The 13,833-nt window shown below is 40.8% G+C and overlaps 1 protein-coding gene across 10 annotated transcripts in view; it reads right to left on the bottom strand.

Moving 5' to 3' along the window:
- TSPAN4 (tetraspanin 4) overlaps positions 1-13,833 on the bottom strand; it is a 416,847-nt gene that overhangs the window by 258,598 nt on the left and 144,416 nt on the right. For all 10 annotated transcript variants that reach the window (XR_009207921.1, XM_040066857.2, XM_058420908.1 and 7 more), the window contains one exon: positions 10,164-10,245. Coding sequence is in view for 1 of the 10 variants with exons in the window: in XM_058420908.1 (XP_058276891.1) it covers positions 10,164-10,245 (82 nt within the window). In the remaining 9 variants the exon portion in view is untranslated. The remainder of the gene's footprint in view (positions 1-10,163; positions 10,246-13,833) is intronic.

Below are 13,833 nucleotides of genomic sequence, written 5' to 3'. Positions count from 1 at the left end.
AGGAGCGTAATATGCACTTGGACTATGAAAAGGACTTCCAGAATGCCAAACTTCTTTGATAATTCCACTGGCATAACTAGTTTATATATTCATTATATGGAGTAGATAACTCACTCTTAGCCTACCTTTAGTGTCCTCATACTGATAACTCTTAAGACCATGATCAGATGAGAGCAGCTTTCATAATTACAACAGTCAGCATGAAGAGCAGGGGGTGGTGGGTAAATTAAACTTTAGCTACAATTTACCAGTCATATCAGGAGCTGGTATAAAATTGCAGCACTCTATTAAGGCTGTAGTTCCACACAATTATTTTTACTGACTGCACATCTGATTTAAGAGAGCTAATTCTCCCTCCCAGCTCTGATCTCCTCACAGCAGAGTCCACTTCCACCTTACTTAAGCTGACTCAGTTACTCCCTATGCGATGCTCTAAACTAGTGCTGTGAAATCATGCTGATAAAATAATGTAAACATAAATAAATGAAACGTTAATGAAGCTAAAGTAACTTCCCCGGTTTTGAAGCTAATCCTCTGCCGTTCATGAACTATAACTATTTCTTGATTTTGGGAATGCATTTGTGTTTCTGTCATTTGTGTCTAAACAATGACTGCAGGGAGACAGTGACATTGGAACAGACCATCACAATCATCAGCTGCCCACTGGGTGCAAAGTGTTGGGGTTATTTTGGTCACTGCTATAGTCTAATATATGTATCACACTTCCCCTTTAGCATGAATGAAAGGTGAGGGGGAACTCATATGTTTGCAGATAGTTTTAAACATACTGGAAATAGCTGATTTCTGTGAACTTCATCCAAACAATAATGAAACTGTAAGCTGCACAGAGGTGAACAACATCTAATTTTTTTTCAGTTTTAATTATTGCTACTCTGCCTTAAGCCTTGGCTACAGCACAGTTCTCTGCTGAAGTGAACAGGGACAGCATGGCAGAAAAGCAAGGGAAGCAGGAAGTCTGGCCTATCCAAAGCCACAGAGCAATTCCTGTATGTTAACAACTACTCATTTTCATTTCACCAGAACCTCATAGCCTCTCCCTGTTTCCACTCTCTTTACTTCTAATTTTCTCTCCTTCAGTACTCTTCCCTTGCCTTTTCCCAGTCTTTTCCATTAGGCACATCTCATCCCCTCATCTATCACTTCACGGGAGGCACTGACCTCCTCCTCTCATTTTCTGAGCCAAATATCCTTGTCTGACTTAAGAGTTGTTTCCACATTTAAACTTTACCGTTATGAAAGAGATGGTGGCAAAGGGTGGGAGGTTTGTGGAGTCAGCACACAGCTACACAGCGCAGAGTTTCATCTGCAGGAACACGTTTTTAGATGGAGCATCGAGAAGACTGTTTGCTTCTGCTAGTTCAGATAAAATGAAAGGCCACAATTCTGAACCTGACCCGTTACTGGGCACGGCCGGAGCTGCTTTAGGCAAGCAGTGAGGTAGAGAAGCAATACCAGCTGTCATCGCTGTAGGTCCTGATATGCTTAGAAATTAATCAAAGTAGTTACTGCAGAATACTTTCAAATGATTTCAAGACACTCTCACCCTACACTACACAGACACTCTCACTCCAGAACAAATGTCCTCATAGGGGATTATATCTATATAATTAATTTAAAGTAGCTTATTTTAGGAAAAGTCCAGGAACAGACAGATCTTAGGATCTGGCTGATCACACAGTGAAAACTTTCCAATCCAATTCACTTTCCCTACAGCTTTGTTCATTTTGTTTCAACTTCATCTCAAGTCTTTACTGGCTGCTTAGGTCATTTCCACTACAACCTGTGATCTTACAGAAGAAACCAGAAAAGGAAAAGTATCCACTGCATTAAGGAGAAGCGGGGATAGAGATAGGCAGGATTTCCACCTCCGCCAAAGCAATGCGTGGGTTGAAACCAGAGGGAGATCTCTCATGACACCAGGCAAGGAGCTAAATGTACAAGGCTGTAACCCAGTGCTACTCAACAGCAAGCAAGCAGAAGACAGGGTGTGCTCCAGGATAATATTATTTTAATCTCTCTTTTTTCCAAGTTGACCTGAGCTTAACTGAAGGAGACAGGTTTGAAGTTTTGTTTCAAATCTCTTTAAATAGATGAAAGTCTTTGAATTGAAAAGACAGTGGATCAGGGCTTTCCTGTGGCTCCTATCCCTCACTGTGAGACTACACCCAACAGACAAGAATAAAAAGAGAGGTTCTGCCTCCTTAATACCTTGCTCCCTCTTCTCTGTGCCTGGTGAAATCCTGGTCAAAACTGAGAGGGAGAAGAGCTCATCTGCTATTGTAACAGAAGGAAAACATCACATGTGATGCTTATAAAACCCTATTAATTTGAACACCACTGAGAAGTTCAAGCTGCCAATAAATGCCATTTTCTTTTAAAGAGGATGGGCTTCATGGTGGAGAAAGGAAGAATTAGTTGCACTCCTAATGACCTTGCATGACTTGGTTTTCCACCTGATTTGTTTCCACCATAGAGTGTGCTTTGTGCAAACTTCTCTGTTCAGAGCACAGAGCTTTTTTTCCTTCCCTTCTCCTGAACTCCAGGAAAGACTCGCCATCATCACAATCTCCCCAGGTTGCATTGGCAGAGCTCCAGTGGGCAAACAAATACTGATCCAAAGCATTCTCTCTCAGACCTCTTGCTACAAATTCATTCATAAGGAGTTCAGCAGGAAAAAAAAAAAAAAAAAAAAAAAATCAGTGATAGCACTGACAGTGTGGCACAATTCACCAGAGAAGACACACAAGATGTGTAAAAAGCAGAGGTAAGAGATTTTTTTCTGAAACAGATGCTCTGAGTACTGCAATCCCACTAAACTGCCTTTGGTAACACATGCAATGCTTGAAAAACCATCACATCAGAAATCCTAGAGTTTTCTAAACGTATTATACCCAGCAGCATTACCTTTAGGACCTTTTCCCTTGGAGGTCACCAAGGAGTTTGAAGATCAGCTTGTAGCTACACCACGTGTATTAGTGGATACAAAGCCAGCTCAGACCCAAGTGCTCCTTTTAGAACACTCGACATTGTATCTTTGCAGCCAAATACTTTGAAAAGAGCCCTTTACTCAAAATTTTAGAGGAGCTCCGGTGCACCACTTAAGCTGAAGAGGGGAAGAGCTGTTACAGATGTGCTTGGAGCTCTGCAGCTCATGAGATGACACCAAAGGTCAGACTTTTCCAGTACCAAAGGGGCCTACAGCATCCTAAAGCACCTGGGAAACAGAGCCACGCATTTAAGAAATCAGGAACTGAGCTGGTAACTTTTGCCTTTTCTTCTGTAGCCATTAAATACACCCTAAATCAGAAAGCAAATATTCAGCACCATCTCTATCACGTGAAGTTGTTCCTGATTTTAGTCTCTTTACCCACTCTGAGCCAATCTTGTCACCATTGCTTTCTGAAGCCTGATTTTATCTTTTTATCACTGCTGCTACAAGACAGCTGAGTGCAGCGAACATGTCTGTAATGAAATCAGTTGACCCAGAAAAGAAGTGCTACCACCAGTCTAGATTAAAAAACAAGTACAAGTAGATGTGCTCTCTGACTGCAAGCAGCCCATGCTAAAATGCTGGAGCAATACAGGCACAGTAAAAGAAAGTCCCCTGAATCTGCCCATATACCAGGTTGCTAAGATTTCCTAAATTTTCCACAGGTTTAAGCAAGTGGGTGACCTACTTAAAATAATGTAATTAAAATAAGCAAGAGTACAATTATCTTTGCTATAAGAAGGCTTGAAGTTTTCTATTATTCATTTCTCAAAAAGCAAAAGCCTTCTTAGATGTATAGTTAAGACAAAGCAATTTACTTTTGCAGCCTTTAGTTTCTGACTCTTTTTAAAAATGTCGGTATTCATTCACTGACACAAAACTTGCTTAATAATACATGCCTGCTCTACTTATTTGTTTCATTTACCTTACAGTTTTCTCTAATATGAGGAAAGCTCCTTCATGAAAGGACAGATTTTTTTATCTGCCAAGCCCAGGACTTATCAGACTCCAAATACATGTGTAGCAGCACATATCTTCATCCAGGCTTCTATTAATCAGATGCTTTTTATCTTCTCTGACTCAAAATGGTAATGCAAAGTAAAATAGTGCTCTCACACACAGAAGACTGCAAATCCATCTCAACTGGTTTTCCCTGCTTATCAGACTCTGAGCTTTCTTCCAGCCTCTCAATAAACCCCTCCTACTCACAGTGTCTCCCAAAGATCATAATAAAATAAAATATTTATCTTACATTCCTGAATTGTGAGCATGTGCACACATGAAGATGGAATCAGGATATCATGAAGCAGAGAGGACTGGACACCAGAACAGCCATACAAAATCATCCAAAGCCATTAAATTTAAGAGCTTTCAGCTGCTGTCAAGCATGTCTGGACTGCTGAGGAAGAAAGAAGTTCAGTTTAAAAGACCATATGAAATGGTTCTAATTCCTCCATGTAAAAGGGGTTTTTGTTAACAGTCACTATTATAGTTCACATTGCCAACAGTACACATCCAGCAGCGACACCAGTGAATATTTCAAATTACATCTGTCCTACTGTTCACAGCTAGTTCTGCTCTGGGAGCAGGAACCCAACTGCATTCCAGCTCGCTCCCTTCCTGCAGTGCTTGTTCACACTGACTGCAGACACTGGGATCTTGGCAGTGCCAGAGGAAGACAAAGCTCTACCTCAATCTCCCATATGAGAGGTAAGGTGTGCAGGGCTTAAAACTGCTTTGTGGGATTGAAGAAGAAGCAGCTTACCACAGAGGGTCTAGGATACTGTCTGTAGTCAAATCCAAACCTTTGAGCACAAGGCCAGAATTCTCCTTTACTCCAGAGCTGACACTCCAGTCTAGAGTTCGTATTTCATAGTAAAAAATAATGAAAGGAACTCCCATATTTCCTGGTTAACATTTCAGCCTTCTAAAGGGTAATAAACCAATATCTCCCTACAACAACAGATAAGTCAGACAAATAAAATGTCAAACTACTTTAGAAATACGCTAGTCAAGATAATAGAATGAATCTCTTGAGTCGCCATTAATAGCATTTGGCAAAGATGATTCCAGAGGACGTATGATATCTAATACAAAAGGATGTGCTATTTTTTTTATCTCCCCTTTAAAAGTAATTTAGTGCTGACAGGAAGATACCTGCTTAATATCTAAAACCTTCCCCACATCGTTAGGAGGGATGATACCGCTAACAGTTCTATGAACAAACCAAAGCACGTGGTCAGACTGAGGGAGCCCTGTGCTGAGTCTCAAGGCCAGGGATCCTTATCCCAGTTCTCCTGCCAGCCAAGTGACCATGGGGGCAAACTGCTTTCCCAATCACATCTCCACAGTGTGAGGTTATCACATACTGCACAGAACATTGAGATGCATCAGCACAAAGCGTGCTGTGAGAGCTCTGTGTTTTTATTACCACCAAATTCCCTAGCTGCACAACTAGCATAAAGGGAATAAAAACTCCATATCAACCAAATAAGCAGCTAAGTTGTGAGTAAAACAGCAATATGGGATACAGACATATTTATTTGCTTGCATTGCTTCCTGCAAAACAAAGACGACAGTAAGAGCCCATATTTAAAATTACTCAGCGTCACAAAACAAGAATATATCAGCTAGACCTAACTTTTCCTATTGTGCTTTCTGAATGACTTGCCATTATCACTACAATACAGCATGAAAAATACTGCACTCTCCAGCCTCTATTTTTTGATTAACTGGGTGCTCTGGGAATTTCTGTCTACCCCCATTTGTAATTACAAGTTGTTATTGCCATTTTCAATGTGACTTGCTGGCAATTAAATCTATTTGGGGAAAAAAAAAAACAAAAAAAAAACAAAAAAAAACCCCAAACTTTTCTTCTTCCACAGAAATGACTTACTTATTCTTAAAAATGAACCAGACCTGTTAGATCAAAAAGCTAATTCTGATCCCTTCTTCTGCTTAGTTTTGATTAAGTTTCCTCATTTTCCAGTGGCTCTCACAAGAATCAGAGAAATTCACCATCTCTCATAAGGCAAGTGGGAACTTTGGAGAAGCTTGCAGTATCATGGAAGTTCTTGCAGCAAATCTTTCATAATACCAGTTATCCTCAGGGTACCTGGGCCTCTGAGCTGAAAGGCAGAGAGGGGGAGCAGAATGAAGCCCTCATAATCCAGGAGAAAATGGTCAGTGACCTGCTACACATCTAGACACACACAGCTCTAGGGCCCCGATAGGATCCACCCAAGGGCACTGAGGGAGCCGGTGGAAGAGTCTGCCAAGCCACTTCCAAACATTTGTCAGCTGTCCTGGTGAACCAGGGAGGTCCCAGCTGGCTGAAGTCAGCAACTGTACTGCCCATCTACAGGAAGGGTTGGAAGGAGGATTTGGGGAACTACAGACCTGGTGCCCTTGGTGCCAGGGAAGGACGTGGAGCAGATTGTCTTGAGTGCCAGCACGTGGCACATACTGGACAACCAGGGGATGTGGCCCAGCCAGGCTGGGATTCCAAAATGCACCTGCTGCTGGACCAGCCTGATCTCCTTCTGTGTCAAGGTGATCTGCTCAGTGGATGATGGAAAGGCTGTGGATGTGTCTACATGGACTTCAGTAAAGCCTTTGACACTGTTTCCCACAGCACTGTTCTGGAGAAGCTGGCTGCTTCGGGTGGGTGCACTGCTCACTGGATGGCTGGGCCCAGAGGTGGTGGTGAGCGGTAGGTAGCAAGTGAAAGGATGAGAGAAAACAGCCTAAAGTTGCACCAGGACAGGTTTAGATTAGATATTAGGAAAAACTTCCTCACTTAAAGGGTGGTCAGGCATTGGAATAGGCTGCCCAGGAAAGTGCTGCTATCATCATCCCTGGAAGTCTCAAAAAATGTGTGGATGAGGCACCCCAAGTGACATGGTTTAGTGGTGAACATGGTGGCGCCAGGTTAATGGTTGGATGAGATGGTCGTAAAGGTCTTTTCCAACCTTAACTCTATGAGTCTAAGTCCCAGGGGATGCAATAAGCCAAGCCCCAGCCCATGGGCTGAGGAAGGCATTTTTGAGGACTGTCTCACACAATGCAACTCTCCCCTTGGTTGAGGTCCACACAAATGAGCAGCAAGAAACTCTTGGTTTGCAAATATTTTCCCTGGTCTGAGATTCCAGGTCCTTTGCGTTCAGAATTTGGGCTAAAAATCAGAGTTTCACCTTCAAGACTTCTGTTGCCATTTTTAGCTGGGAAAGAGCTTCTCGGAGTGAGATTTTTTTCACTTCTTATTGATTACTGCTGTCAAAGGAGCCTGTAGGTTTTCTCCATCCTGTCAGCCCTAAGGTGTTTAGTATGGCAAACCAGCCTCCTTGTCAGCAGTGAGGCAAGAAGAAGGAAGAGCTAAAGAAAAACAAACACTGGCAGGGAAAGAGAAGCATTATTCCTCTCCACAACAACTCCACTCCTAACATGAGGCATGCAGGCAGAAAGCCTTTACATGGCACAAAGATCCTTTTAAACCTCTCAAAATCTAAAACCTGCCAGCTTCTAGTCTAGACTCCTTGTCTGTGTGCAAGTACTACACTGACACAGGCAGCCTTTCCCCCCTCTTTGTGTCAGAGAAAGGAACGCCACAGTGTGCAATTTTTCCACAAGGTCAGCTCCTTGTCTGTACAGCAGAAGTGACTATTCTGGGTAAATCTCACCTCCCAGTGACAGCACACTTGAGATAATAACAATTCACACTACCCAATTTCCATGGTGAAATACTACCTGGGAGACTCACATTTCTTTTGTATGAAGTACCAACACTTACTATATGCATAATCAAACACATTCACTGTCAGCCCAACAGATGCCCCCAGCACTCATTTACCACATCTACCCAAAAGGCCCTACACCAGAAAAAAAGCACTTGTCCTTAGTCTGTAAAGACCACCCTGAAGACTCAACATAAGAAATTTCTGCAGAGAAACAGATTTTGCTTGTTTTTTGTTTTTATTTTCTGCACACTTTATACAGCAGTGCTGTGCACAATGCTGTAAGGATGAGCAAGTAAACATGGTCTTAAGAGCGGTATCCTCCAAATCATACAGTCATCCTGCGTGAGTATTTACAGAAACAAAGAAAACAAAGAAGCCTCACACTCTTCTTCAAACCTTGCCTGGAAGCTCTGCTGACTTAAATGTATAACAATACAAAACCAACAAAATCACTAAGTGCATAAAATTGGGTCAGTCCAACTGCTGAAGGTTTGTATTTGCTGCATCTCCTTGGCCTAAACCTGTCAGTTTGAGAGTTAAAAGCAAAGTTGTTCAGGTTTTGACACAGTAATTCAGTAAATAAAAGAAAAACCCCCAGTCCAATTAAAGATTGGTAAATTATGGCCACGCTACCAACACCATCACCTGCTCCATTTAATTGCAAAACTTACATGGACAGAATAGCCCTTTTGAGGGGCCTGTGTAATAACAGGTACTTCAGTTTTCACAGAAAAAATGAAGGGAGAAAAAGTAACAAAAAGAGTTATTTTCCAGCATAAATCACTGCGATTTTATTCATTCAATTCAACTGACAAAGGGTAAGGTTAATGATATAGAACAGGTCTTAATTCCACACGTAACTAACATGGAAGTCATAGATTCAAGATACACATCAAAACCAAAGAAAATATATTTTTTATAAAAGGAGGGGGAAAACACACACAACCAAAACAAAGAAACAAACAAACCCCAAACACCATAAAACCAAAGCAATCCAAGACCTAGAGACGTAGGAGCAGGAGGAGATAGGATTACTGAAAATCAAGCAATGTAAAAATCCCTGAGACACCACCCTTTTAAGGTGTGAGATTACTCCAAGTCAAAAGTTGATACCAGTTAACATCAGTAGACTTCAATTCCACTTCACACTACGGACCTTGATCAAATCCTCAATTTACATGTGCTGCAGAAGTCCACAAACCTACATGGACTTAAATAATCACCTGTAATTCCCAGTGAAAAGGGACATCATGTAATGGTGATTGTTTCTCTCAGTGTCTTCAGTCCTTGCAGTGAGTACTTGCTATTTGCTATCGCCTGTATTTTCTTTTAAACTGCAAGACAGAAATTATTTTTCTTTCTAGACTGCTGACAAAAATCTGATTTTCCTCAGGTTGGGACTGGTCACTCTGTCACCTGCAACTGTTTAAAGGAAACCAAAATAGGAAGTATTTAAATAAAAGAAAGGGGAAAGACTGAGGCCCTATTGAAAAGCTTTACCACTTCAGATATATCCACTTGGAAGCTATTACAGTGTTTTATTTCCAGCTTTAGTCTTCCAGAAGACTCAGAAATATTTTTCCCTATAGGGCTTTAGAAGGGACTGAACATAAACACCAATGCATCACCATCTTCCTTTCTGCCTACTTCAGGAGCTGCACTCTGTGAGATTATCCCATATATATCTCAGTCTCTCAGCCATTTGTTGCTGGGTGATCAACTATACAGGTATAGCAACTCTGGCAGGTGCTACAGCACCTCTTTTTTTAATCTGTTTATCTGTCCTTTCCTTCGCACAGTGTGTTCTTCTACACCTTCACTGTCTTTATAACATGATTTCAAGGACTGGACCTGGATTCTTTTCCTATTCAAAATACATAGGCTGTGCAAAAAAATGTGGATTTGGGGGAAAGAATGAAGATTGACAGATTTCATGCATTACTTCGGTACACAGGTTTTTATTTATTATTTTTATTTTTTTTTCTTAAACAATGAATTCTCATAATATATCAGCATTTGTCAATAAAAAAAATGTGATCTGAGTATGAAAGAATACAGTTGTGCTCAATATTCAGGTAAACAACAGCCACACGATACAAAATTAGTTTGCCAGTAAGAAAAGACAGAGGATCCTGGGCTAATAACTTGATTCCCGCTTCAGTCCCCTCAGGCAAAGGGCTCAGTACAATGTCTTTACAGGCCACCACACGTCAGGGGAAACAAGGAAACACAGCCCACATCAGCAGTAAGCAACATCTCCAGGTACCAGTCTGATCCATTGTATTAACTGTACTACTTTCTGCAGATTGTCATTTCTGCTCTCTAAAAAGCCATTCACTGAGGCCTACAGTTGAAATTTAATTATCTACTCAGAACGTCATTTCAAATCAATAAATTGATCACAACTATTCACGTACCTTAGGGAGGAACAGGAGCTCAGAGCTCTTGATGTGATCCCAGTTGATACGGTGGCCTCTCTGCAACCAGCAAACTGGGGACCTGCAAAACAAGAGCCGGTATGTCAGAAGTTACACATCTTTTACAAAATACAAGGAAAACAACTATTTCTAACCGTGCCTTTGGGAAGGATAGAAGAGAACCCCCAGCCCCCGCTCATTAACTACACTAAAACCACTGGATTGAAACCTAATAGAGAAAAACTTGGCAAGGAGTGACTGTAAAGGGATAGTGCATGGAACACAGAGCTTGGCTCCCGAAGTCATCGGAATGACAACACCCACCACTGGCAGCAGGAACACAGCAAGGGGGAGCCGTCACACTCTGAAGTTGGTGGGATCACGTCTTTCACTCTCAAGGGGATTTAAGCTCCTTTCTCCCACAGGCACTCCTGAACATCACACACAGCATGCTTCCACTTAGGCCCGTGTTCAAGCACTTCATTAGAACAGCGCAGCATTATCAGCTCCTTTGCATAATCTGAATCCTATTAAACACTGGATCAGATATGGGCACTTCATCCCATTAAACACTGGATCAGATATGAGCACTTCATGGACTTGAGACTCGAAAAAGATGTACATAAATTCTACACATCCAGAATATATAATGTATAAATCCAATACTGGGGTGGGGGGAGATTCATTGAAAAACAGAAAATACAAGAAACTGAAAGAAAAATTAAAAATCAGCTTTCTAAAATCAAAATGTTTTCATAAAACACAGAGTGTTAGAATCTCTGTCTTATGTACTATTTTGGTTTTTAAGGAAGTTATACTTCTGATCTTTTTTGCATAACCACAAAAACTAATTTTTCATTTCTAGCTTTAAAAGAGAGCTCTCCCCGAAATCTCACATACAGAAACTGAAAAGATTTTAATAAACTTATTGAATTTAAAAAATTAAAAAACCACCATCAGTAGAAGCGCAAAAGGCACCATTAGTGGGACCATACTGTACAAAAGAATGAACTAACTGCACACAGCACTGGACGAGACAAGGCAGATGGAAAATTAAGCCTCCATCTCAGATCAGGTCATGGCCCACATGATGCTCTGTATTAAAACTTCACAGAATCTCAGGCTAGTTGAGGTTGGAAGGGAGCACTGGAGGACACCTCATCCAGCTGTCTGGTTCAAGCAGAGGCACTCAGGGCCAGCATTGTATCAGACAGCTCCAACCACAAGGCTGCACAGCCTCTCTGGGCAGCCTGTGCTATGGCTCTGCTCATGCTTCTCATCCCCCATCACCCCAATTACGGACTGGTTGAAAGGCTTTGAAGGGAAGGCTTTTAAGTGAAGAATGTATAAGCAGAATAACAAGTGTTTTTATGCCAATGCAATGACTTCCGTAGTTAAGGGAGAATTAGTGGAGTGACAGAAACCATCAGAAATGGACAATTAAGAGTTCAGATTAATCCTCAAAGACAAGATGCCTAAATACCTAATAGCCTGACTGAAACCAGTGAGATCAGAGAGAGATCTAACCCTTTCAAAAGGCCTACAAGGTGTTTGATGCTTCTTTTCCCAGTAGGCTTTCCCTGCCTTTGGTTCAAAGCCATCCAAAAGGGTGAACTTCAAACACCTGTTTCAAGTGAAGAGGATGACACTGGAGGATGCCCTTTATTCAACCAGACAGATTCCACAGGAACAAACACAGATGTTCAGCACTGCTGTCTTCTACTTTATGAGTGAAAAAACCATGCATTACCTAATTACTGAATAAATGAAACAGATTAATTTGATTAGGCAATCAGAAGAAATAAGGCCATTCCTTCCCATTTAAGCACACACTCAGTACAGGAGACGTACTGAGAAAGAAAAAAAAAATCTATTGCATAAATTAAACAATTCAAGTACAGCACTAGAAGATCTTTCAGGAAAGATGTGATTCTCTAAGGGAAAGGAGACTGTGAACTACTGATTGCACTGATGTGTCCTTACCTGCTTCTGGACACTTCTACTGCCTCGAACAGCATCACTGTGTCAGGCACAGAGCCTCAAATGCCATGCAAGGTACAAAATCTCCTCTCCTTCAAAATGTCTTTTATCCAAATTGCATCCATACCACAGGAACAGATTATTCACAACTGGGAAAATACATTCAAGGTCTATTTCCAGCAACTTTTAAGAGGGGACTTTAGAGAAGTGAGGCATGAATGGATATCATCTTGGGAGAGTGCTGTGTAGTAAAAAGGACCTCATCAGGACAAATGTGTCTTTATTTTTGTTTCCAGCTTATTAGAAAAGACAGAATCCCATATTTATTCCAGTTTCAAATGGCAAAAGCAACAAAACCAACAAAAATTTGAATAAACTTAAAGGTGGAAGAATTGTTTCTACAATGTTTCTGCTTTGCTTCCAAGCCAAGAAAGTGCTTGTATGTCTTCTGTACCACTTGATCTAGCTTGATTTATAATCTTAGAGCAAGAACTTGCTTAACCTAGTGAACTCTCTTAGAGATCACCACGACTTTAACTTTTTGCTGTAAATCCTTCCACATTTTAGCACAGCAATCTACATATAAAGATAAAACTGACCAGGCACATAGCCCAGAAATAAATTCAGAACTTTTGCCTGAAGCAGAGGAGAAGCTCTCTTGCCCACCTAACAAAACCTATCTATAGGCAACATTACTAAAATCAAGAATTTAATTAATTATAAAATTAAGATAAACAAAATTAATAGCGTATAAATCAATATTAAAATCTAAAATATATTTATTCCCTTTTCATTAATCTTTTTGCCTTATGAACTTATTTATTTTCATGTCTTCCAGAGAACTAGACAACAAGGAATGTCAGCATCCATTTTGTTGAAAGTGTCTAAAACCGTATTGACCCCATCAAAATATTGACCACAAAGCTCTTCTTTTAACTTTTTCATTTAACTTTCAAGGGATAAAAACCTCGAGGTCTCTTTGTTGCCATAATCCAGAAGCTCTGCTGGTCCAAGACTGCAGCTGTTGATTATTCACAGAGGTTAACTCACATTATTGCACAGACCAAGCTCAAGGCCAGTGCAACTTCAACAAAACACTAAACTTCTGGGCTTGTGATTATGTATTCAGCTCAACTAGTCCCAGTTAAAGCAAAAGGGATGTAACATCAAAAAGATGTTTCTGTCCCCTTCTTTGTTTGGTGTTTGTTTGAATGTAGATGTTTTGAAACATTAAATGAGAGTTTATTCAATAGCAGTGCATTCAGTCCATTTTTTAATCAAATAAAATAATATCCTAGGAACACATACAGTGGATCTTTTGTACGAAAGTTTCAATAGCATTCTTAAAAATGCATACCCAGTGCTGACACTGAAACATATCCAATCATCTTACAATCATAAATACTTACTTTAAAAGCCTCATACAAAGGCAAATTCCTTCCTTGTCCGCAGCCACTCCAACTGATATAAGGAGCTCAGTTTTCAGGGAGAAGAAAAAAAGTATCACAAACACAAACCAGAAATCTGAAGGACAGTGGCAGTATGGCCAATGTTAAACAGATTAGATTAAATAAATTATATTTTCATCATGCCCTAAGTGAAACAAACAGGGCAGTCTGTGTCCTGGGAGGGAAGACATCTCTAGCTCAAGACCTCCCTGCCTCGGTACACAAGGTTCAGCCTTGGCTGA

This window comes from Hirundo rustica, chromosome 6, assembly GCF_015227805.2.
Source record: "Hirundo rustica isolate bHirRus1 chromosome 6, bHirRus1.pri.v3, whole genome shotgun sequence".
Lineage (NCBI taxonomy): Eukaryota > Metazoa > Chordata > Aves > Passeriformes > Hirundinidae > Hirundo > Hirundo rustica.
Note: the sequence above shows the minus strand (reverse complement) of the source record. Positions and strands in the feature narration are given on the sequence as shown.